Source organism: Daldinia caldariorum (assembly GCF_022478825.1).
Source record: "Daldinia caldariorum strain CBS 122874 unplaced genomic scaffold F4812scaffold_8, whole genome shotgun sequence".
NCBI classification, from domain to species: Eukaryota; Fungi; Ascomycota; class Sordariomycetes; order Xylariales; family Hypoxylaceae; genus Daldinia; species Daldinia caldariorum.
Window position 1 is genome coordinate 621,046 of NW_025953044.1, and position 23,326 is coordinate 644,371.

The 23,326-nt window shown below is 49.5% G+C and overlaps 10 protein-coding genes across 10 annotated transcripts; 6 read left to right on the top strand and 4 right to left on the bottom strand.

The window, feature by feature from the left end:
• Positions 1–9: 9 nt before the first annotated feature.
• F4812DRAFT_428080 (imidazole glycerol phosphate synthase HisHF) lies at positions 10–2,085 on the bottom strand. The gene has a single exon (XM_047934160.1). The coding sequence runs from the start codon at positions 1,733–1,735 to the stop codon at positions 104–106; it is 1,632 nt and encodes a 543-aa protein (XP_047790225.1). The 5' UTR covers positions 1,736–2,085; the 3' UTR covers positions 10–103.
• Positions 2,086–2,312: 227 nt separating this feature from the next.
• F4812DRAFT_382119 (uncharacterized protein) lies at positions 2,313–4,485 on the top strand. The gene is made up of 2 exons (XM_047932044.1): positions 2,313–2,696; positions 2,755–4,485. Exons 1-2 carry the CDS (start codon positions 2,550–2,552, stop codon positions 3,772–3,774), a joined length of 1,167 nt encoding a protein of 388 aa, XP_047790226.1. The 5' UTR covers positions 2,313–2,549; the 3' UTR covers positions 3,775–4,485.
• On the bottom strand, positions 3,996–5,795 carry F4812DRAFT_382088 (DUF431-domain-containing protein). The gene is made up of 4 exons (XM_047932042.1): positions 4,850–5,795; positions 4,617–4,727; positions 4,358–4,476; positions 3,996–4,218 (listed from the first exon to the last, which is right to left on the bottom strand). The coding sequence occupies exons 1-4, from the start codon at positions 5,187–5,189 to the stop codon at positions 4,162–4,164; spliced, it is 627 nt and encodes a 208-aa protein (XP_047790227.1). The 5' UTR covers positions 5,190–5,795; the 3' UTR covers positions 3,996–4,161.
• A 1-nt stretch (position 5,796) lies between these two features.
• On the bottom strand, positions 5,797–7,318 carry F4812DRAFT_382080 (IEC3 subunit of the Ino80 complex, chromatin re-modelling-domain-containing protein). The gene is made up of 2 exons (XM_047932041.1): positions 6,936–7,318; positions 5,797–6,872 (listed from the first exon to the last, which is right to left on the bottom strand). Exons 1-2 carry the CDS (start codon positions 7,142–7,144, stop codon positions 6,107–6,109), a joined length of 975 nt encoding a protein of 324 aa, XP_047790228.1. The 5' UTR covers positions 7,145–7,318; the 3' UTR covers positions 5,797–6,106.
• Positions 7,319–7,978: 660 nt separating this feature from the next.
• F4812DRAFT_451107 (metal-dependent protein hydrolase) lies at positions 7,979–9,046 on the top strand (the record flags this gene model as incomplete). The annotated part of the gene is made up of 1 exon (XM_047936165.1): positions 7,979–9,046. One exon carries the CDS (start codon positions 7,979–7,981, stop codon positions 9,044–9,046), a length of 1,068 nt encoding a protein of 355 aa, XP_047790229.1.
• A 432-nt stretch (positions 9,047–9,478) lies between these two features.
• F4812DRAFT_382077 (Endosulfine-domain-containing protein) lies at positions 9,479–11,192 on the bottom strand. The gene is made up of 2 exons (XM_047932040.1): positions 10,681–11,192; positions 9,479–10,376 (listed from the first exon to the last, which is right to left on the bottom strand). The coding sequence occupies exons 1-2, from the start codon at positions 10,714–10,716 to the stop codon at positions 9,912–9,914; spliced, it is 501 nt and encodes a 166-aa protein (XP_047790230.1). The 5' UTR covers positions 10,717–11,192; the 3' UTR covers positions 9,479–9,911.
• A 2,833-nt stretch (positions 11,193–14,025) lies between these two features.
• Positions 14,026–15,888, top strand: F4812DRAFT_382246 (putative quinone oxidoreductase). The gene has a single exon (XM_047932045.1). The coding sequence runs from the start codon at positions 14,700–14,702 to the stop codon at positions 15,813–15,815; it is 1,116 nt and encodes a 371-aa protein (XP_047790231.1). The 5' UTR covers positions 14,026–14,699; the 3' UTR covers positions 15,816–15,888.
• Positions 15,889–17,077: 1,189 nt separating this feature from the next.
• Positions 17,078–18,554, top strand: F4812DRAFT_471256 (uncharacterized protein; the record flags this gene model as incomplete). The annotated part of the gene is made up of 2 exons (XM_047939073.1): positions 17,078–17,588; positions 17,654–18,554. 2 exons carry the CDS (start codon positions 17,078–17,080, stop codon positions 18,190–18,192), a joined length of 1,050 nt encoding a protein of 349 aa, XP_047790232.1. The 3' UTR covers positions 18,193–18,554.
• Positions 18,555–19,262: 708 nt separating this feature from the next.
• F4812DRAFT_382294 (marvel domain-containing protein) lies at positions 19,263–20,140 on the top strand. Its single transcript, XM_047932046.1, has 2 exons — positions 19,263–19,720; positions 19,789–20,140. Exons 1-2 carry the CDS (start codon positions 19,448–19,450, stop codon positions 19,996–19,998), a joined length of 483 nt encoding a protein of 160 aa, XP_047790233.1. The 5' UTR covers positions 19,263–19,447; the 3' UTR covers positions 19,999–20,140.
• A 1,245-nt stretch (positions 20,141–21,385) lies between these two features.
• On the top strand, positions 21,386–23,310 carry F4812DRAFT_428108 (uncharacterized protein). Its single transcript, XM_047934161.1, has 2 exons — positions 21,386–22,083; positions 22,138–23,310. Exons 1-2 carry the CDS (start codon positions 21,942–21,944, stop codon positions 22,875–22,877), a joined length of 882 nt encoding a protein of 293 aa, XP_047790234.1. The 5' UTR covers positions 21,386–21,941; the 3' UTR covers positions 22,878–23,310.
• The last annotated feature ends 16 nt before the right edge of the window (positions 23,311–23,326 follow it).

Below are 23,326 nucleotides of genomic sequence, written 5' to 3' on the forward strand. Positions count from 1 at the left end.
CTTTCCACATCCTTATTCTAAATCCGTAAACGCCTTTCTACCAAATGCCATAATGCGATAAATGCGCCAGACCCTTTATACCTCCTTCGACCCCGGGTTTCCATCATAACTCTCCCTCGAATTGTCTCACTTCTAGCCCCTTTTCTGCTAGGTAATCTTTGACTTGCTTGACGGTGTACTCTCCCCTGTGGAACATACCTGCTCCCAGGGCGGCGTCCGTCCGCGTCTTGGAAAATACCTCTTGGAAGTGAGTCGGGTTGCCGGCGCCACTAGAGGCGATGACGGGGATCCGTATCGAAGCCTTGACCTGGTCAATCAGCTCGAGGTCGAAGCCGGAGTTGGTACCGTCGCGGTCGATGCAGTTGAGCAGGATCTCGCCGGCGCCCATGGCCTCGACGGCACGGACCAGCTCGACGACGTCGAGGTCGCGGGTCTCGCGGCCGCCCTTGATCGTGCAGGCGTACCAGCAGTACTCCTCGCCCCGGGGCCCGGGGAACTCGGTGCGGATGGTGGCGTGGCGGGTGGCGTCGACCTTGGGCACGTAGACGCGCTTGGGGTCGACGCTGACGACGACCGCTTGGTTCCCGTACGCCTTGGAGATCTGCTCGATGGCCGTGTTGCCGAAGAGCTTGCGCCCCACGGCCAGATATTCCTCGGCGGCGAGCACGGCGTCCGACCCGATCGACACCTTGTCCGCGCCGCTCTTGAAGTACATGCTCGCGATCTCAAGCGCGCTGACCTTGGTCCCGTCCGTGTCCACCGTGTCGCGGATGCCGCCGCCCACCGTCAGCGGCACGAACACCGTCTCCGACGTGCGCCGCAGGATCTCGAGCATCGGGAGGTCGGCCAGCGGGCAGTCCCGGAAGCTCGTGATGTTGAGGAAGGTGACCTCGTCCGCGCCCTGCTCGTAGTACTTCTTAGCCAGCTCGACGGGCTTGCCGAGGTTGCGCACGCCGCGGTCGTCCGTCTTCTCGCGCACGTCGTACTGGTCGCCCTTCGTCACGACGAGGTCTCCCTGGTCGTTCGTCCGCACGTCGAGGCACGCGATCACGCGCTTCGTCAGGCCCCCCGTCGGCGCCGGTCCGGCCACCTCCTGCCCGACCGTTTTTGCGCCCTCGCCCGTCAGGAACGACTTTAGTACTCTGAGGCCCGCGACGCCGCTCTTCTCCGGGTGGAACTGCGTCGCCAGCACGTTGTTCTTCGCGACCGCGCCCACGAATACCTCCCCGCCGTACTCCCCCGTCGCGACGGTCCACCCCTGGCTCTCCAGCTCGCCCTTCGCGTACGGGTACTTGTACGAGTGGACGTAGTAGTACTTGCTGTCCGGGCGCAGGTCGTATAAGCTCTTGCCGCCGGCATTAGCGCTGTTCCAGCCGATGTGCGGGACGGACTTCTGGGCGTCGTCGAAGCGGTCCAGGGAGCCTTTTATTAAGCCGAGGCCCGGGGCGGCCGGGTCTTCGACGGAGCCTTCGAATAGCGCCTGTAGGCCGACGCAGATGCCCATGAACGGCTTGCCGGCGTCGATGTGCGCGCGGACGGCGGGCAGGTATCCGGCCGAGGCGAGCTGGCTTGTGCAGTGACCGAAGTGGCCGACTCCAGGGAGAATCAGCTTGTCTGCGCGCGAGACCTCGTCCGGGCTGCGAACCCATTCGACGCTGTATCCGCACTTCTCGACGGCGTTGACTAGGGACCGTACGTTGCCCGCAACGTAGTCGAGCAAGTGGACGGTAGGCATAGCGGGCGAGATCGGGTAGTGTCGCGCAAGTGCAAGTGCAAGTGTAAATGTATAAGTGAAGTATGTAGATAGATGTATGTATGTAGATAGGAAGCCCGGGAAAAGTTTGTAGAACGTTTAAATAAGAGGAAAGATTAGGTACCTACGTAACTATATGTTTCTACGTAGCAAAAGGTAAGCTGGAGGTCCTTGGAAAGGTTTATGTACGCGAAGAAGAAAGCTAATATATAGAGAGAGAATGTGTGTGTATATGTGTGTTCGAAATGAGTGAGTCAAAGGGCAGTAACAGCTGTTGTACAAATTAAAATTGTATTGTACAATGGGAATTTTTACTGCGTCGCGGATGAGGGGCAGGAGGGGCAGCTGGGACTTAGGGGAGCGATTGCGCTTGAACGACCCCTCTAAAAATTTACCAGATGCAATACAATACCTCCTACAGGTAGGTACCTAGCCTTAGGTACCTACCTAAGCTAGGAAAGTTAGCGCATAATGCTACTGCTGACCGCCTACGCTACCGCTAGAACTAGCTAGCAATAGCAAGCTCCTCATTTCTAAACTTTCATTGACATGGAATTAGGTCACTTGCACGTTTTACTTTAGGTACCTCTTGTTACCGGTATTGAATTTCAAGCTCATCAACTTTTACATACAACCTGCACAACCTCGTTTAAAATTAAACTTTACCAGCCAAATTACAATTATATAACTTTATAACTGAACATTGCTTCTGCGTCCGTGTTGCATGACGATCAAACATCTCAAATGCGTTTCTGCATTTCTTTAAGCTATTGTAATTTTATCTTAGAGATATCCGATGGCTAGTTATGGTGGTGGTATAAGTGAGGCCAGCCCTCATCCTCATTATGGACCTTACGGACCTCCCGCGACTCAACACAGCCAACTACCCCCCGAAGAGGATGAGTCCGAATGGGAATATGAATATTCAAAAACGGAAACTGAGGTAATTAATTGTCTTCTGTACAAAACAAATATTCGTGTTGGAAACTAACCGATATTAGACTTTCTATGTCACTCTCGATCTCTCTCAAGCAGACTTCACCAGCCGTGATGCCAGTGTTATTAACAGGCCGGGTTACAGAGGCGGCGAGAAAGCCGAAAGGGCCAAGTTGTACTTGAATAGGCGGATGAGTACAGATAACGGTCCTGATAATAGCGACGAAGAGGGCGAAGTATCTCGAACTTCGCAGCCGAAAGAGTCTCAACCTCCTGACGACGGAGATGACCATGAGGTCCAGATCCTAGACCTCGATACGACGAACCCGATAATTTCCTATAAGGGTCGCGTCTATTCGGGCCAGTGGAACCAGAACATTGGTACGGAACTCCTCATGGCGAAGCGTGACTACGATAACCCGCTCCCGGCCCTGCGGCAGCTGGACCACGACGTGGATCTCCTCGCGGCTAGTTGCGCGCGGATCAACGTCAAGGAGAAGCAGCTCAAGCCCAAGGACGCCGCCATAAAGCGGCAGCAAGACGTCAACACGTACAGGGAGCAACAGACCTCGCAACCTATCGTGCCCCCGGCCGAAAAGTGGGCTGGTCCGGAGAGAATCGCGCAGGGCAACTTTCTCGAGAAGTTCATCGCGCTCAAGAAGAAGCTAGGCGAGACGGACGAGGTCACGGTGATTGCCAAGAGCATGGAAGTGCGCACGCAGCACAACAGGAGCAGGAAGCAGAAACAGGGCCACCGGGGAAAGTTTAACTTACCGCATACCCGGGGTCCGAGGAGAAGCAGGGTCAACGATGCTAGCGTGCTTCGGACGCTGTCGATTCGTGATGTGTCGGCCGCGACTTCGCCGTCGCCTAGCGTGGCCGACACTATGGTTTCCACGCCTACTCCGCATCATTGGGATGATCTGGAAGGGGAAGGGGAAGAAGATAGGCAGCAGGAGGGAGAAGAGGATGAGGCGATGGATGAGAATGGGGAGGATGATGATGATGAGGTGGATAGAGGCGAGGATTATGGATCCGGAGGAGAGGGGGACGAGAATGAGGATGTGGACATGGATGACATGTGAAGATCTTGCAAGTATGCGGATCTAAATGTAGGTACTTACCTACTCTAATAAGCTAGATTCATTCTTGATGTGTTACTTGGTAGTTTCAATGGGAGCTCTGAAATGTCGATTGATCTTTGTGCTTTGATTAGCCCGTTCAGCATTGCTATTTGCTTCTGCTATTGTTTAGTATGTAAGCACGTTGTCATTCCAACTTCACATTCATTCTCCAAATTATGTATAATACAAAAGTCGCAGACCATCCTAAAATAACCCAAACTCCCTTGAACCAGTCATGAGGTAATGATCAAGTAATGGTAGGGTGCCTAACCCACCCAACCTGTCCCAAAATACTCGTAGCTTGATTTATCCGCCATGACCGTAAGAGTTTACAGCCTATAGCGGAATCTAGAATAGGTCCTTGATACTCTTGTCGGCATCCTTCTTGATAAGATCTATCATTCCCTACCGAGATGTTATTAGACAAGCCCTCCTTCCAGCTCGACGCTAAATACTGAGTGAGGTAAAGGAGCGGTGAAGAGAAGTAGAAGAGGAAGAAGAGGAATGGGGCGAGGAAGTTAATTTAGGGAAAAAAAAAACCCACCTGAGGCATGATCGGCTTTCCGTCCTTGCCCTTTACGTAGCGGAACGGCATCTCCGTGCTCTCGTGCTCGTTGAACTTGAGCTCGGGGTAGTCGAGGTAGGGTATCTTGTTTAGCGTGACTGTTTTTTTTTCTCGTTAGTTCCGCGTATTAACCCCCATACACTACCTCTACTACCAGCCAGTGAGATAGCTCGCTATGGGAGAGAGGGATATGATAGGAAAAGAGAATAATGAAAAGAGTGGAAACAAATAAACTCACACTGCTCCTCGATCACCATCCGCGTCACCCGCACCGCCGTATCCGTCGTCATCTGCACGGGCCCTAACCGGCGACCCTGGAAGCCCTTCTTGCGCAGCTCAGACGTGCGATCTATTTACCTCGTTAGTACTATTATCATTCTATTCCATCCCTTCATCTTTCCTCCCCCCTCCCGAAAAGCCCAGCGTGGGGGAGGGGGAGAAAAAAAAAAGAAAAGATCAAAAAATACCTACCTCTCGGGGGATCGTCCCCCAAAATGCCACCAAACAGAAAAACATCAAAGTCCCTCTTGTCGTCGGGGCTCAGGTCCTTATCGGCCTGTGGATCGAGGAGGCAGACGCGGTCGCGCTCCTCGTCGTCCTTGTAGATGTCCTCGACGCTCCTGCCCTCGGCGATGAAGGACGGGTAACCTGTGAGCCGGTAGGGGACCTTGAAGCCGTGCGGCAGCGACGACAGCATGAAGGTCCCGTTGGCCCGCTGCGTCTCCTCCGCGATCGCCGCGTACTCCAGCTCCGACCACGGCCCCAGCTCCGCGTCCAGGTGCTCCACCACGTACGTCTTGCGTTCCGGCATTTTTCGTTTGCTCCTCTCTTTTCGCGCTTTGTTGTGGTAGGTTGGTCCAAGTGCTGCCTGCTGCTGGCCGCTGTTGTTTGGGTATGTGATGTGGCTGGGCTCCGATTATGTGGGTAAAAAAATGTGGAAAAAATGGAGGAGCTTGAAGCACACCTCTTTTTTTTCCAGGTCTGATCTTTTTTTAATAAAATCCGAGATTTCCGATATATGTAAATCGTAGCGTATTTTATTTGTTCGTATATTTCGCAACGACGGTGAGATTGAATCTTTTCACACCTCTTTTCCCAGTCTCAGTTCCGTATTCCAGTCATTCCATGTAACCTCTCTCTCTTTCTCTCTCAGCTAAACGACGGATGAAGCTCGAAGAACTTACGATGATCTGTGCTGACGAAATTGATTGGCTCCTAAGAAAAAGCCCAAACATGCAAAGCCCTGATTTTGCAACCCGATTGAGAAAATCCCACTAAATCCAAAAGAGCGGGAGCCAATCAATTCGGCGTAACCCAAGTCCCTTAGGTTACCTAGGTCAGGTACCTACCTGGTTTAAGTTAGATAGACCTCTTGTGTCATTTGAAGCTCAGCTTGATTCACTTTACTTCAGTTTTCCATTAGGTACATACACGCAACTGGATTTATTAATATACCTAGGTTAGCTCCCTAAGGTATTGCCTAGATACCTCCAGTATGAATCCAGATAATCCGTAAACAACGATGAGTTCGGAACAGAAAGCACAAACTGTATTATATACCCTTTCTAATACCAATTCCATGCCAGACTAACCTCGATAAACGTAGGTACTTTTTGATTGCCTCTGAACCCTGAACCCTGCACCCGTGGCTGGCAACTACACATTAAAAATACACCGCAGAAGAGCACTCGTAAACCCTCGATAACATGCAAGAGCTAGTATAAGAATTTAAGCGGCTGATTTCCGCGAACCCTTAGTCGGAACAGAACCAAAGTCTTTGCTCTTACGCTTCTTCGTAGGTCGGCTCGATCCACCCTTTGGTCGATAACCGCCATCGTCGTCCCGCTTCCTCTTCCCTTTCGCCGGCGCATCGTAACCCGCGTCGTCATCCCAGTCCATGGACTCGGCAGCTTCTTTCTCTTTCTCCTTGCGACTGACACCCGATTGCCTCTTATTACGCGCAGATCCGCCGCCCTTACGCTTCCGACCGTCATCGTCCTTATCATGGTGGTCGTCCTTATCTTTGCCTTTATCCTTCTCTTTCTCCTTCTCGAGATCCTGGAGGAACGTCTTAGGTGCATGTCTTCGTAGCCAGTTGTAAACACTCGTAGGATTGCGCAGCGCGAAATTGGCCGCCGGGTTCGGAATCTCTTTGCCAATAGCGCTGGGCGCGAGAGTAGGCTTTGGCTTTAGGCCCAACCGTGTGTCGAGCTCGTAAAGATACTCGTCGATGTCATCGGCAGTAAGAAAAGAAGTAGGATGTATCTGGGGATCTCGAGGTTCTAAGTCTTCCAAAATCTCTGGATATTGCTCTACAGTGGCAGCAAATGATCTATGCGGAACTTCTTCTTCTAGGCGCTTTAGAGATTTTGAAGGTTTTTGGGTGGTATCGGAATCGGTATCATCCTCTTCGTCTTCTAAATTGAGATCTATGCGTCGCTCAAATGGGATCTGAGGCGACTCGTTGATGTCTACTAATAAGTCTAGTAGGCGACTGTAAAATGACACGGTTAGTATTTGAGTGAGTTTCAAGTGCGAAGAAAGGGATAGTCCTTACTCGTTCTCGATTGCGAGACGTTTAGCAGTTCGCATAGCCTTTTGTTCCAATTTATGCAGAGTCTCTATCTCTTGCATCTGATGGTCAAATTTTATGCGCATCTTCCGGTACTTCTTCTTCCATGATTTGTATGATGGCCTGGTGTCTGCCATGTGAAGATCGCCATGGCCGGCGTCTTTATCGAATTCGGCCTTAACTGGGCGGTCCATTGTTTAGGATAATGGAAGTGATACGCGAGAGACGCGACGGATGATGGATGAAGATGTAATTGTCGCCGGGGAGAAAGAAAATCAAAAATAAAAGATGTAAGAATTTAGACGGGGTTGGGTTGATTAATTGCGAAGAGAAAAGTAAATGAGAGATAAAATTTGAGTCGGGAGAGGCTATCCTAAATGATTACGACAGGGCGGAATTGTCAAACATGGCCCATACCTCCGAACGTGACTAGAAAAAAAAAACAAGAAAGACAATGAAAATGAAAAAGTTTGGGTGGCTGAAGTTTGATTGATTAGGAATATTTTACGTGGTGATTCAAGAGAAAGGGATTGCATTCGTTCTATGGTAAGAAATATGTCATGTCATGTATTATTGGCAAGAGCTAACACTTCCTTCCACCTGATGTCCATACCGCGCACCCTCAAAAGGTTCCTTCCCAACAACACGCGTTCATGCCATCTCTCCTTCTTTTGGGGGGCTAATAAAAGCATCAATTCTCCAAATGGATTGTCCTGTTTAAAGCCACACCCCATCAGATGCAAGTTCTTACTCCCCAAGCTATCGATACCAAAAAAGTGGTACCGTACCAACGTACCCGCATGAGCACCAAACCTGAAAAGGTGAAATCCTGAACCCCACCAAGCCCCCCCACCACCATCTCTATCCGCATCTACAGCCAATGGTTGCGAATGGAAATATTCACAAGCTGACCCTTTTGCAAACAAATTACAAAGTCAATTATACATACCATACCTTATATTACCTAGGTACAAATTCATTCCTAGAGGATAAATAAAGAAAGTTGTATGTTCCGCCAGATATTCAGGATGGCCGAAAGCGCAGCGAAGAGATTGAAGACCTCGGACGGCGGTAGCGGCGTCAGGATAGGTACGCACAACGGCCACTTCCACGCCGACGAGGCCCTCGCCGTCTACATGCTGCGCTTGCTACCCACCTACGCCGACTCCTCACTCGTCCGCACGCGCGACCCGGCCCTGCTGGAGACGTGCCACACCGTCGTCGACGTGGGCGGCGAATACGACCCCGCGCGCAACCGGTACGACCACCACCAGCGGACCTTCGACACCACGTTCCCGGGCCGGTCGACGAAGCTGTCGAGCGCGGGGCTCGTGTACCTGCACTTCGGCAAGTCGATCATCGCGCAGCAGCTGCGGCAGCCCGAGGACAGCGCCGAGGTGGGCGTGGTGTGGAACAAGATGTACGAGTCGTTCGTCGAGGCGCTGGACGCCCACGACAACGGCATCTCCGCCTACGACCCGAAGAAGCTCGAGGCCGCCGGCATCGAGAAGGCCTTCAGCACCGGCGGCTTCACCCTCGGCTCCATGGTCGCCCGCCTGAACCCCAACTGGAACGACCCGGCCCCCGCGGACCCGGCCCAGGCCCAGGCCGCCGAGGACGAGCGGTTCCTCGCGGCGAGCACGCGCATCGGCGAGGAGTTCTCGCGCGACCTCGACTACTACACGCGGTCGTGGCTGCCGGCGCGCACTATCGTGCAGGACGCGTACAAGAAGCGGTTCGAGTTCGACCCCGAGGGCCGCATCATGGTGTTCGAGGGCCAGTCCGTGCCGTGGAAGGACCACCTGTATACCCTGGAGGAGGAGGAGGGAGAGTCCGCGAAGAAAGTCCTCTACGTCCTGTACCCGGAGAAGCCCGCGCCCGATGCCAAGTGGCGCGTACAATGCGTGCCCGTATCCGACGGCTCGTTCCAGAGCCGGAAACCCCTGCCCGAGCCGTGGCGGGGCGCGCGTGACGAGCAGTTGGATGAGGTCTCTGGGGTTCCGGGTGGTGTGTTCGTGCACGCGTCAGGGTTTATCGGAGGAAACAAGACCTTTGATGGCGCGAAGGCGTTGGCAGAAAAGGCATGCGCATTTTAAAGGTACATAGAACCCCGTGAATTAGGTTTAGAGGAACACAACATAAAAAAATATGAACCAGGAAAAGTGCCATAGCTGTTTGGTATGTGTCAAATTAAAAGACATAAGCCAATGGGAAGCTATGTACAATCTGACAAATGAGCTTGTCGAGAACACGGCACAATAGCCTCATATTCGGGATTTGAACCTCTTATCAGAATAGCTATCTGACACTGACATTAGAGCAACGCAGAACCAATGCAGTATTCGTTAGATACATAGGTAGGCAAAAGGTAGGTACCTAGGTACCTATGTAAAATAGCAGTCCCAAGCCAGAGCAGGGAAACCAGAACAAAAGAAAAGCCATCAGCGGTCTTAACGAAAGTTCTCGATTGGGGAGATTGGGAATATACCCTAGAAGACCACGACGACGATAGCACCTATTTGTCTTCGTAACATATTTTTGCAATTGTGACGAAATACCCCCCGCCCCCTTCCCCCTTTGCCAATACCACACAAAATCACCACTTCCCCAAACGCCGCGGGAGTATGAAAATATCAGAACTTAGGAAAAAAAAAAGTCCTCGTAAACCCATCACGAAAGGGAGTCGGCTACTAGCACCTTTTACACCTTTCTCGTCTCCCTCGCGTAAACGCAACTCAACTACCTCTCAGTCGTACAACGACAGGTAAACAAAAGTACATATGCTCTCCTCTTGGTAAGATATAGCCGGGCTAGGGAGGTAAGTAGGGTCACTCTTTTCTCAGGTAGTACCTAATGCTCTTCCTCCACTGCCAACTGTAGACGTAGACTCGTCTCATTTCGTCTAGTCTCCTCTCGTCTTATATTCCTCCGCCCTAATAGCAGTATCACCTTATCGTCATCCTATCTTCGGATAGGAATGCCCTGGGTAGCATCGGCGTCTGTCGCCGCAGCAGCCGTAGTCTCGGTATTTTTGAGTTTGTTCTCCTTGTCGCTGTTCTCGGCAGCGGCCTCGTTGTCGTCGGCGCTAGTCTCGCGGTTGAGGAAGCTGCTCTCCTTGACAGGGCTGCCGGTAGAGGTGGCCTGCTGGCCGGTGTGGACGTGGTGCAAGCTGGGGTGGTGCTGGTGGGCGACGGTGCTGCCGCCGTTCTGGCCGTTGGGCGACGTCAGGTGAGGGATGTTCTCGGGGACGGGGTGCTGGCTGCCAACGCTGCCTGTGTCTACACTGTCGCCTTTGCCCGCCTTCGACATGGCATAGTCTCCGCTGTCGAAGTACTTGCGCTCCTTTAAGTGCTTGGCGAAGTGGTCCGATTTCGACGGCAGCTTGCCGTACAGGCGGAAGAGGCGTTGCTCATCGGGGGTGAGCGTCTGAGGTAAAGTACGTAAGTTAGTATACACACTATGTGAACTGGTAGTATTTTGCATGTGGGGTTATTATGCAGCGGTGTCATGTGGAGCGATGGAGATATGTTCGGTAGTATAGAGAACAAAGACAAGATCTTTTTTTTTTTTTAAAAAAAAAAAAAGAAATCCTCGCCATAGTAAAACAAATATTAGGATGAAAGGCTTAAGTTTCGTCCATTGTATTCGTCTTCATACCCCCCTGGTTTGGGTATAGTAAGTGGAAGGGGAGGAGAGATGTAAATGCGAATAATGTGAATAGAAAACCGACCTTGACATCAATCTTGTTCTTCTGGTGAGGGTTCATGTTGAAGTACGCGAATGTCGCCTCAAATTAAAGGATCGGGTCTTTTAACAGGTGAGTTGTTTCGTTGCCGCTAGGCTTTGCGAATGGATGGGTGGTGTTGGGAAGAAGATGTGGTCGAACGAGGTGGGTGGTTTCGTTAGGTAGTGGTTTGTATGGAAGTTCGTTTGGGAGGGGAGGAAGAATAAAGTAGTGCACTATGATTGTACCCAGTATAGTTATGTACTACAACCTTACTTAAGGTACGTGGGATAAGTACCTAAAGCTGGTTAGGTTAGCCTTTAGGTACATATAGGTACCAGGTATCTTAGGTAAGGACAGTAGATAAGTACCTACACCTCACATATACGTGTACGTTGTAGGTATCTAACATTTAAAACCCAGTGGATGGAAGGCATGAAACTTTACTTAACTGACTACCGGTATAAGCAGCGGGAGGTGGTGTGGATGGTGGGATGGTTGATTTAGGTACCCTCTAGCGTTGTTTTAGTTCCAAACAAAGGCTCCAATAAACGTATCAATTCAGGCCGCTTAAGTAAGGACCAACCATCCTGCCATCTACAGCGATGTCACCTACAATAACCGGAAGTTGCCGCTCCTCCAAACTTTCACATCAGGGTCCAATATCAGGTATATTGGATGTGTGCCAATGCATGCAACTTAGAATTATTTGTTTATCAAAATATGACAGCTATCAATCGAATCGGAACAATTTCATCCTTGCAATTAGAACCTATTTAACATATCAATCATCTTAATTGCCTCAATTCTGTTCTGGACTGCCTTAGGTATAGATACCTAGGTACCTTTTTGAATCGGATTTTAAACATCGTTGCCATAGCAGCCGGTCTTCATCAGATACTTAACTTATATTGACTGGCTACCTTATCCAACTCCCAACTCAACCATAAAAAACGTCTGTTACGTACCTGTCACCAATTCCTCCCACGCCGCATTGGCTGCGCTTCATATTGGCAATATCGCGGTCGGACCAGCAACTGCTTATCTGAAAGACACGGTGGTCTGACGAGTAACCCATAGCACCAATCAGAAACTTTGCTACATGAGTGCAGCAGCACCCCACGTTGCTTTCTATCGTGTTGCATGAGTCTGATGACGAAAGATGATTATTGACTGATAGGATGGCGCCGGTACATTCGTGCGGTGATAGGAGATGTGATGCCATCATCCTCGTCTGCTAACTGGATCTGAAAATGTGTCACTAACCATTAGGTATAGGCATCTACCAGGTATCCCATATGGTGTCGACTATAGTTATTAGCGCCCCTCCTAGCCAACTCTTTATCTATCAGGTCTTGAAGGCTCCGCCTGAGGCAAAAACCCTCCGGGATCCATTTCGTGACCTGGATAATTATCGATAATTGTCAATAATTGAATGAAAAGGTACCTATATCACGCTTTCAGAGTATATCCCTACTAAACCTCATGGACTAATCCATATAACTATTCTAGAAGCGAGACGACGTATTTTTAAAGTGACGAGGCTCCGCGGAGGCGAAAATCTAGTATGTAAGTAGCCCTCATACACTAAATGGTCTGGCATGGACCAAGATCCTAAAGCATCCCTGGATCTTAGGGACAAGAATTGAAATCTAATATTGATCGGCCATTTGACTGTATAATGCTTGTTGATACTAATAAGACTCTAATCTTGATCATTTCGGCGTGCTTAGCTGAGGTGACGGGATTAGAGTCTGTCAATATCCATACACATTTTATGATAAAACATCATAAGTGGTACCTAATGGATTATGAGTTCTATAGCTCAACCCCCACATGTAGCCTTACAGTCGAAAGTGTCACCTAGGGGCCACCACACGTGATATTATATAGGCATAATTCAGCTTGCGGCTCCTGTGGCTTTCCAAGTTTAACGAAACACCTATCCAGTCTACTAACTGCTTAAATAAGCTTAAGTCGACCATGTCTGGCCTGGAGATAACCGGTCTTGTCCTTGGGGTTCTTCTTTAATAGGTATCGTCAAGGTTATACAGTGATATCTCTAGGACCAAAGAACATTGCTTAGGCTTCGAGCTTCGAGGTACCTAGTGTTTATTTCTTTCTCTCCGGAGATATCGACGAGGAACTTACCACATCATTGAGATTTAATGTTGGACTAGAACCCAACGGTAACTTTGACATCGAAGGCAAGGACTACATGGCTAGTGTAGCAAAGGAGGGGGGAAGCAATGCGCTGGAATGCTATAGAACTGAGATCTATAAGCTTCAGTAACTTTCAAGGTCCTTCGTCTACTATCCAGACGTCCAACTCGACAACCCCTCAAAGGGAGCCCCAAGAAAACTTATTCGGTAGCGCTCAATATAGTTCCAAGAGCATGACGGGCCCCAGCCCTACAGGACGCTTAGAAAAGGAAGTCGAATGTCTAGTAATTGGGCCGAGGATACGAAGTTCTCTGTCCAAGGAACCTAATAGCATTTATCAGGTTTTCTAAATAGAGTTTGACTCTCATTTACGAGGTTATGGATTTGTTCTTCACGAAGGGAACAAATTTGGCCTCTATCCTTCATCCACACCTTTGGACGTCCAGAAAAAAGTTATGCTTCGACAGGCCATTAATGGAAGCGAAAATCAGCCTACCCTCATTCCATTATCCTGAAAAGGTCGAAATCGCACTGGCTCTTTCAATAAATTTCTTACGCCTATACGACACCTCGTGGATAGCAAAGATTGTCGAGTTGGGTAACATCGCCTTCTTCCAAGCTAGTTCCATATTCCCTGATCGTTATCATCCCCGTCGCCCCTTTATTATGAAAAGGCCTAGCCCTGGAAACACACCGAAAATACATACTTCAAGAAGTGGAACATCGGACGAGCGAAGATTTATTAACTACGACATGCTTTCTCTAGCTGCCTTGCTCGCACAGCTTATCATCGGAAGGGTAGTCGACGAGCTTGCTTATCAGAGATATGTACATGACTAGTGTAGCGTGGAGCTAAAGTAGCCCCGGTTACTCCGAAGGATAGCACCGGAGAGTAGCGCCAGCGTAGCTGGTGAGGGAGTAGTATATATACGGGCGCGAAGCGCCCTCGTAGATCGTATCTAAAGTACCTATGTACGGCACTACTTGTCGGGTCTCTCGGCCTTCTTGTACCACGCAACAACTCAGATGTCGTTCCGGTATCTCCTATGTTGTAAGTTATTTCAGAACTCGGAGTTAATACTTTGGTACCGGCGATAGCATTTCTCTCTTCTTCACTGGCACATTTTAACTGGCGGAGTTTAAAGCTGGGTTACCGGTGATAATCCTCGTATCTCTTCCCTCCCTAGTTTTGTATCCCATGCGGCTTTCATAATGATTTTCTCCGAACCACCACATCTTGCACCATAGACCTATCCGGAGAAATCACAAGACATTCAAGACGCAGGATAACTCTAACGGCTGCTCGGTATGGTCCGTAGAGTACCAATTGAATCGAGTTCATGATAAGTTTGGTCGTATTTCTATTACCTTGTATGACGTCCTTATAGGATATTATAGCTACTATAAAAAATATACTAAATTCTGGGTCCTTATATATTCGTTTAGAGCTCTACAAGACTTGGCCTTATGTTCTACTTGCCTTCTGTAGTACATCCTGTCAACTTACCGGCGGTCATTCCTACTCACTCGTATCGCATCTCTTTGACGAGATTAGGGGTATTAGGTGCTACGTATATGAGTAGCACGGAATGATATGATACAGTATGACGAAACAAGACCGGGCATACCATACCATAATCTTAACAGTTTAGTAGAAATGTCCTCCACGGATATCATATGAAAGGGGGAAAGGCGCATCCTAATGTGTCGGAGAAATGTTGCATATATCCGATCATCGCCGGTCGAGGTAGAGCACCATCTTCCCTACATAAAGCACTCAATTTCCGACTTAAAATCAAGTTTAGCATTTGTATCTTCACTTAGTATTATATTTAAGGTTCACTCTCAACTCAACTTTCACTATGACATCCGACATCCCTACGGAACACCGCGCCCTCGTGGTCGAAGCCGTCGGCGAGGGCCTTCACGTCAAGAACATTCCAACCCCCAAGCCCGGACCAGGCAAGGCCATCGTCCGCATAGCCGCGGCCGGTATTCTTTCCTACCACCACGAGATCTACGGCGGCACTCGCCACTACAACATCCCAAAGCCGATCGTGGGCGGCATCAGCGCAATCGGCCGCGTGGTCGCCGTCGGGGAAGACGCGACGGCCCTGGAGCCCGGCCAGCTCGTCTACGTCGACTGCGTGATCCGCTCGCGCGACAACCCCAGCGACCTGTTCCTCACCGCCATCCACGAGGGCCTCACCGAGGGCAGCAGGAAGCTCATCCGCGACGTCTGGCGCGACGGGTGCTGGGCCGAGTACGCCCAGGCACCGCTGGAGAACTGCTTCGCTCTCGATGAGGCTAGGCTGTGCGGCGAGCTGGGCTACGCGGTCCCGGATATCCTGTATATTTGCCACATGCTGGTTGGGTTTGGAGGATTTCGGGACATCGATCTCAAGCCCGGCGAGACCATCATCATCTGCCCGGCTACTGGCGGCTACGGAGGCTCTGCTGTCCAGACCGCCATCGGGATGGGGGTAAGAGTCATTGCTTTTGGCCGGAACGAGAAGGAGTTGGCTAGGATCAAGGAACATGTGCTGAGAGGCACGCCAACTGCAAGTATCGAGACGGTGAAAATGACCGGAGATGAGATGGCGGACGCGGCTGCACTGAAGGCATTTGGTGCCGTCGATGCCGTCCTGGACTTCACGCCACCGCAGGCGTCTAGGTCTCAGCATGTAAAGAGTGCCACATGGGCTCTCCGCCGTGGCGGACGTGTCAGCTTAATGGGCTGGAACGAGGACTCCATGAACCCAGCTGCAGTTGTCGGGTTGAACATTGTCATGAAAGGAAACCTGATGTACCACCGAGAGGACATTGTTCTATTCATCAAGATGCTGGAAAGGGGCTTATTTCCTCGGGGAAAGAACTTCGTGGATACGAAGCTCTTCAAGTTGGAAGATTGGAAAGAAGCTCTTGACGTGGCGGCGGAACACGCCGGTATCGGGAAGTTCGTGGCTTTTGCCCCCTAGGGTCGTATCCAGGTCCCTATGGGAACTTCCCGGGAAGAAGTACGGTGGAATAGATAATGGGCAGATTGATAGACATGTTAGCGCAGACGAGCTGTAAGAATATAGCACCCCTTTATTATTACGGCAAATATCCATTTACAGAAATCTAGCTAGTTACGATTTTGAACACCGAAGCCGTAATCAGTGGGATAACATTTGAAATGTAACCAAAAGCAACAAATACACATGCCATTTAAGTTAACAAACTACTACATATCCTTTAATCGAGGACATTTTGTAGCCATGATATAGACGCGGTAACTAACAAGTGCTTGTATTATTAAAGGTAAAGAAATTGTACAGCGGAAAAGGGGCTAATTCGCCGGCTTGAGAGGTACAGTACCTACGCCTAACCTAGTCTCAGTGTATAGCGTGACTCTAAGTCTTGGGTTATATGCCTCGATAGATTATAACACCCTTATAGATACCTATGTATATAAGCGAGCCTACAAACCCTTCAAACTCGTGTGAATCCTGATATTGACACCCTATTGCGGTGATGTCCTCCAGGGGCTGGTTGATCCGGACCTCAGTTCCATCACCGCCGCCAAGCCAGTAGGAAGCGAACTCGCATCAGGCATCTCCGCCCATACCTCAAACCGACGAAGGTCTCCAAAACGATGTTTCCGTCTCTCGTTGGGCTTCTTGGCAGAGACAACTATGCTCCCAGCTGAAAGCCAACGCCCCCAGACGTGGCAGTAACACAGACCCTATCGCGAAATTTCTGAACCCCTCGACCACGTAGTGCACAATTTGTGCAACAGTTGTGATTCGCAACTTCGGTACCTGGAACGTCGTTCTTCCCGCGTCGATCGACGTTCGTTTATCGAATGACTCAAAGTATTAGGCAACCGGACTAACCCTACCTCGACTTCTAACACGCCGATAAACAGTGCTTTCTTACTTTATATACGTAGGTCTCGTGTTGGTTGACAGCCCATACATAACTGTGCAGTGAGGAATGATGCTACATTTATACCACTTCTTGAATCGCTCAACGTGTATCTCGGGGCCGTGCGACAGCCTCGTTGAGTTGTAAGGGTGGTTTTCACAATCGGCCCTTTGAAGTGAACTAGTAATGTCAATACAAATAAATAAAACTCTAGTAAGATGAAGCCACGAAGGAATCCAGTCCCAGCAGAAACTCCAGGGACATCATCTTCATTAATTCTTAATACCTGCCTATGGTGCATGCTTGGAATCTACTCAACATAATCACCATCATGAAGCTCCTACAGCTTTGCCTCCTCGCCTCTAGCTCAGGGTTCCCCTTCGCGTCCGCAGCGATCCGCCGCGACTTGAACAGGAAGAATGTCGAGATAGCCCAGCTTGACCACGACAGCCGCATCGACCAGCGGAGTCAGGAGATACTTTTCAAAGAACCCGGCTCCGACTTCGAGGACATTTTCCGGTGCTCTCCGCGCACCGGGAAGCGTCTCACCTTCGACGCGGACCAGGAATTCGTGGCTTGCTGTGCCCCTGGCCAGACGCTTTTCGGGAGCCCCGACACGGCATTCGACTGCTGTCCCGAGGGCCACGATTTAGTCGGAAGCGGACAGACCGGCTACAGGTGCTGCCCGGCAGGCCAGTCGTACGATGGTATCAGATGCGACTGGATATGCGGTAACGGAAAGGTTATGGTGGACGGCACATGTGTGTGCCCGCAGGGAACCACGCCGACTGCGGACGGTGGCTGCAGGGGGCCGATAGGTTGCGATTCTGGCATCACGACCGGTACGTGTTAATCCGCTACCTGATTATTTCACGATAGTTGCAGATAAATCTAACCAATTTGATAGGAAAATGCTACACTTTCAAGACGGAAAACGGCCATACCTTCGGCTACGACAGCGGAAAGTTATACTACAGCACAGCGGACCACTCGAACCAGCATCGACCGGGGCGCTTCAAGATCTGCGGCAACGAAGCTTGCACCATAGGCCGCAGCGTCAACCCCAACGACCCGGTGCACATCAAAGACGTGCAAGGGACCGCGGCCCAAAGCTCCGAGGTCCAAGGCAGCCAGTGGCTCAACGGAGCGCTTGACGGGAGCCACATCGGCAGGACTTCGATATTCGGCGACTCGGGCGTGTTCACGCTGACGAAGTGGTCTTGCGGGAAGTACTGTCTCGGCGGCTTTGGGAAGGGAATCAGCTACGCGTGTCCGAGCGAGACCCCCTCGATAACGTTTACTCCGGACAGGCAGGCTTGCACGCCTGTTGAGATTATCGAAGTGCCCTGCGATATCCATAGGGTCGAGAATAACTGTATGTGGGAGACGGTTCCTGGAAGCTGCGGTTCCGGGGATAGCCACAGCTGTCATTGTTCTAAGACTTAACCATTCTACTCGTGATTTATGTAGATATATTCAGTCAACTTCGGGCTGTGATGCATGGGCGGTTCATAGTTGGGTATGGGTTTTTTTTATTTTTTATTTTTTTTTAGTTACTTAGAAGGTAACCATTAATGTCGCAAGAGCTAATAAGGTCTCTTTTATCAGTAGCCTACTTGCCTACTCATTTCAGCATCTATTGTAATCAAAAGTTGAACAATACTTATACTCTTGTATGGAAAAGGGGCTAGTTAAGCAATTAAGAATATCAAAAATAGTAACATACCTTATAGGAACAAATAATTATGTTACAATATTATTTCCAACGTGTATACCTACCTCTGAGCATCTACGATGGAATGTTTTTCTTTTTAAATAGTGTCTTATTATAGAAACTATTCTTTTAATGTTCATCCTATCATATCGCAGTCTGGATAAAATTACAATGTTTTTAGCTAGAACTGCTTATAGCATGCCAGAATTTGATGTATTTCGTACCTAGATTAACTGTGCCGTTTTTCCCGCGATAGCTGCGTTAGCGCCGGGGGATTCACATCACACGTACATCGGGACTTGAACATGCAGGTACGTACCTAGTTTGAATTATATGACCTCATCTGGTTTGACAACGCAACACGCGGCACACGACTGGTGATTTGGTTAGCCACAATTTTCCACGTAATTCTCGAAAGAACTAGGTACATAGGTACCTAAGGCATGACATGGCTTTATTCACTACACCGGCATCGACTGGTTTTCCCAAGCAAACTCTACAAGGTCCAGGCCCATACCCTTTTTTAACAGATTCTGGGGTGATTGACCGATCCGCTGCAAGGGTCGAGTATTTCCTCCCTAACACTCGGACACTGAATATGTATGTAGGTACCTAGTATCAAAGATCCTGACTTGTGTGCCTAGCTGCACGATGTGATATGTTAAGCCCATGAGCCAAGGTGGTATTGGCTTTCTTCGGGACAAGGCCCCAGAGCCCCCAACCCGAAAATGCCGTGATGTTGGTCTGGACTACTTAGGTTACGTCGTCATGCCTTAAACTTCCCTGTTATGGTTCTGATCGAACAGTTCAATCCGATAATAAATACCTGGTTAGCTGCCTAGCAAATGTTTCACCTTGTCTTTCTTCTTTACTGGCATAACCATCATATACCACTGGTTGAGCCTGTTCCTCTCCCATATCTTGCTTAGGTATAAGCAGTTTTTTATAAGAACAATAGAAAATAGTTGACATCTACATACGTTCAAGATGATCTTGACAGACATCTTCTCCATGATCCTCCGCCTGGCGGAGCTGGCGTTCGGAGCCATCGTCGCCGGAATCAACGGGCAGTATCTCCACGCTGTCAGGCATACAGATAGTTGGGACCAGGGCCGTTTCATCTACACCGAAGTGGTAGCTGGTATTGCCATCTTCCTTTCCATTATTTGGCTCTTCCCGTTCTCGGGTAGTTTCGTTCACTGGCCTGTCGACCTTATTATTTCCATCTGTTGGTTCGTTGCTTTCGGGCTCCTTGTCGACGTAAGTAATATCTACCTAAGGTAATAGTAGCTGTGTAACAGAAGATCGGGCACTAATTTCTCGAGTAGTATCTCAATGGCGGCTGCGGATATGCCTTCGATTGGGGTAATGTTTCCTTCCGCAATAGTGACCAGTGCGGAAAATGGAAAGCCGTCATGGCCTTCTCTTTCCTGTCCGCTATTTGCTGGCTCGTTTCAGCAATCGTCGGTATCGTCTGGGTGCGGGATCACGAGGCCCGAGCTTACCGTCGCCGAAGATGGCGCGGTTCCCGTGTCTAAGAGACACTCGCTCTTAGACACTCGCAATGAAATCAACACCCGGGGTTTATACCGCTTGTAGCTTATGTTCGGCGCCCGATCCGCAAAGACATTCGACCACCCCGTATACCGTTTATCGGCGGCGAAGACCCTCCCCTTTTTTCTCTCTCTTTGAATTACGATGTCATGACAACCAAGGTTATGGTTAAGAGTAACTAGGCGCTTTTCGGGACACCACTTGGAGATTAACGCTTCTTGACGACTTTAGCATACAATAGTTACACGAAAGATACCCGTATAATTAATGAAAGATAATCTTAATTCCTACCATGAGTACCTACTTAATTTGATTGACTGTGAATTATTCGGACTGAAGTGCGAGTATTCGATTAGACATAATAGATGTTATCCACCTTTATCGAGACCTCTACTCTTCCATCTTACCTGCCATGCCTGCTTACCTGCTTACCATGAGAATGCAATCGGCTACACGCTGGGTCACGGTCTAAGATGGTAAAATTGCTGATCGTTAGGCTAAGGAAGACCCTGATCTACGCTTAGTAGGTACAACGATGGGTCCCGTCACGTATTTCTCCTACCGAACCATTTGCAGGTAAATATCATACTGATGTAAAATGTAATCTGTATGACATCTTAGGTACCTTGAGGTGATTATTCTGCCGAAAGCTCGACGTGCATGGATATTGTATCCCAACTCATAAAGATGATGTCTTTTGTTTATGGGTGCTGTGGTGAGAAGTTGGCAACAGGGAAAAGTCTATGACAGCATAGTGGGGTTGGACAGGGATTAGGAGAAAGAAGTTATTGTGGCGGATTGGCCGATTGGTTAAGGTGACGCCACATCCTACAGGTCTCAGTTTCACTAGCCACGGCTTTAAGCACTAACATGAAAACCTGGGGCCTGGGAATGGAAGGAATCGGCTTTAGCTTCTTTTCATCTAACAAGATCTCCCGGATATCGGCAAGATGATTTTAAGATACGTACACTTGGGATATTTCTTGTATTATTTACTACGTGCATCCCACACGCGGGGTCGTTAATATGACGCCAGAGGGCAAGCCACAGTATAGTACGTTTGCTCAAGCTGGCACCCTCGAAAATTAATGGCCGGGTCTTGGCATACTTATCTTATTAACTTCCAAAGAATTATTCAACCAACGAATACTAATAAATCTATTAAATCTATTGAAATATATATCATAAGACTTGAGAAAAGTTTCTCTATATAACTGCCGCTTTAGTTTATTTTTCAAATTTTCTTTCGTAGTTATTTTGAATACTAAATGCAAGCAGTGCTTCTGGAAGTAAATGCCAAGACCCGGCCATTAATTTTCGAGAGTGCCAGTCAAGGTCAGCATGAAGGTATTCAAGGTAGCGTAGGCCGGGGTCAGCTTGAAAGACCCGTGTCATACCTAGGTACCTACCTGGATACACTGATCATTGATGAAGTGCCTGGCATTACCTAGGTACCTGACTGGTAGTTCTCCGGGCTTAGTTTGTCCGGACCGCATAGAAGTCCTTAACCACCCCGTGAGCAGGGATCATGCCTTCTTAGCCAGGGGTGATGACGACTGATGAAGTCAGAGACGTTTGCACATCGTCTTGTAGCTCCGTATCCCGTATTGATTGGCCAAGTCTCCCTCAACTTGCACTCAGAAGGCGTAATCTGGGAAATAGGAGTTTGCGGGCATTTAATCGAGATTCTGGATGATGAAATATGGCGGCAAATCGAGAGTGCCTTGGAAACAAAGGGCAATCACTGTTATCGAAGCTGGCTTCACATCAGTATAAGAAGTCGACAAGTCCGGACCTCTTAAACAAAATATTTTATTATCATCAGTAACAAACAACATCAACACCAACCAAGTCCTAAAATCTACAAGCAAATTTTGATACCCCATACTATATCTACTTCATTAGCTATCCCACACAACTATTCAATATGTCCGGCGTTATTAACAAAGTTAAGGAAGCCGTCTCCGGTCACCACTCTTCCACGACTCACGGCAGCGCACCTGAGGGTACACACGGACCCCACAACAGCCGAGTAGGCAATGCTGCAGACCCAAGAGTCGACAGTGACCGTATGTAGCCACTTATCTCTACTCGTATTACAGGATAACTAACGTTCACTCAAGGCGATAACCGCGCCGCCCCAGGCTCGACCGTTGATGGCTCTCACGCATATACCTCTGGAGGCAACTACACTCACTCTGGAGCTGGCACCACTGGTGCTCACCAAGAAGGTGTCTCAGGACCCCATAACACGCGCCTAGCGAACGCTGCCGACCCCCGAGTTGACTCAGACCGAGATGGACGTTTCGCGGGTAACACCGCCGGAGACTATGGTGGTAGTGGCCGGGAAGGTGTCGCTGGACCCCACAACTCTCGAATAGCCAATGCCGCTGACCCTCGCGTCGACTCGGACCGAGATGGCTCCCGCACCGCTGGCAACACATACGGTAGCTCCGGCACCGCTGGAACTACCGGCACCGGCTACAGCGGCACCACAGGCACCACAGGTAACACCTTGGGAAGCTCCGGAGGAATAGGGTTCGGTTCGACTACCGGAACTCACGGGTATGACTCTACCACCGGTGCTACTCACGGCCTAGGTGGAGCCCACGGCTTAGGTGGAACCACCGGTGCTACCGGTACTCACGGTACAACCGGAACTCATGGGACAACCGGAACTCACGACACAACCGGAACTTATGGAACAACTGGCACTCACCATAATGCCCACTCCGGCCCTGGCCCCGCTCCCGACACCGCCGGTCCCCACAGCAGCAACATTGCCAACAAGCTTGACCCCCGAGTCGACAGCGATCTTGACCATTCTCGGACCGTCGGCGGCGATAAGACTTACCAGTCGTAAGTGCGCCATTGTCGCCTTTGATTTCGGCTCGCGATTTTTCCGTATGTGGACAAAACTTTATTAACGATTGCCTGAAGCGGGAACCATGTTGCCAAAGACCCTACAGACGCTGCTCAGGTGCCCCCTTCTACCTTACGCGCGCACGTTGGGGAGCCGGTAGCTGCTCACGGCACTCATAAACACCACTGAACAAAAAGCAACACCGCTGGGTCGATTCAGGAGAGGCATAACGACTTATAAGGGGGGAAGTTTTTTTTGGTAATGATGGAATGAACAATTTTATGATACGATAATTGTATACTAGTTTCATCTGTTGCATGGTATCCCAAACGGGAAATGAAGATAACTATTCCTATGACAATATCGCGGAACGGTCTTTTTTTCTAATGTGATAATTCTCCATATTGATTTTCGCTACGTCCTCAAGTGCGAACTAAGCAGAAATATGT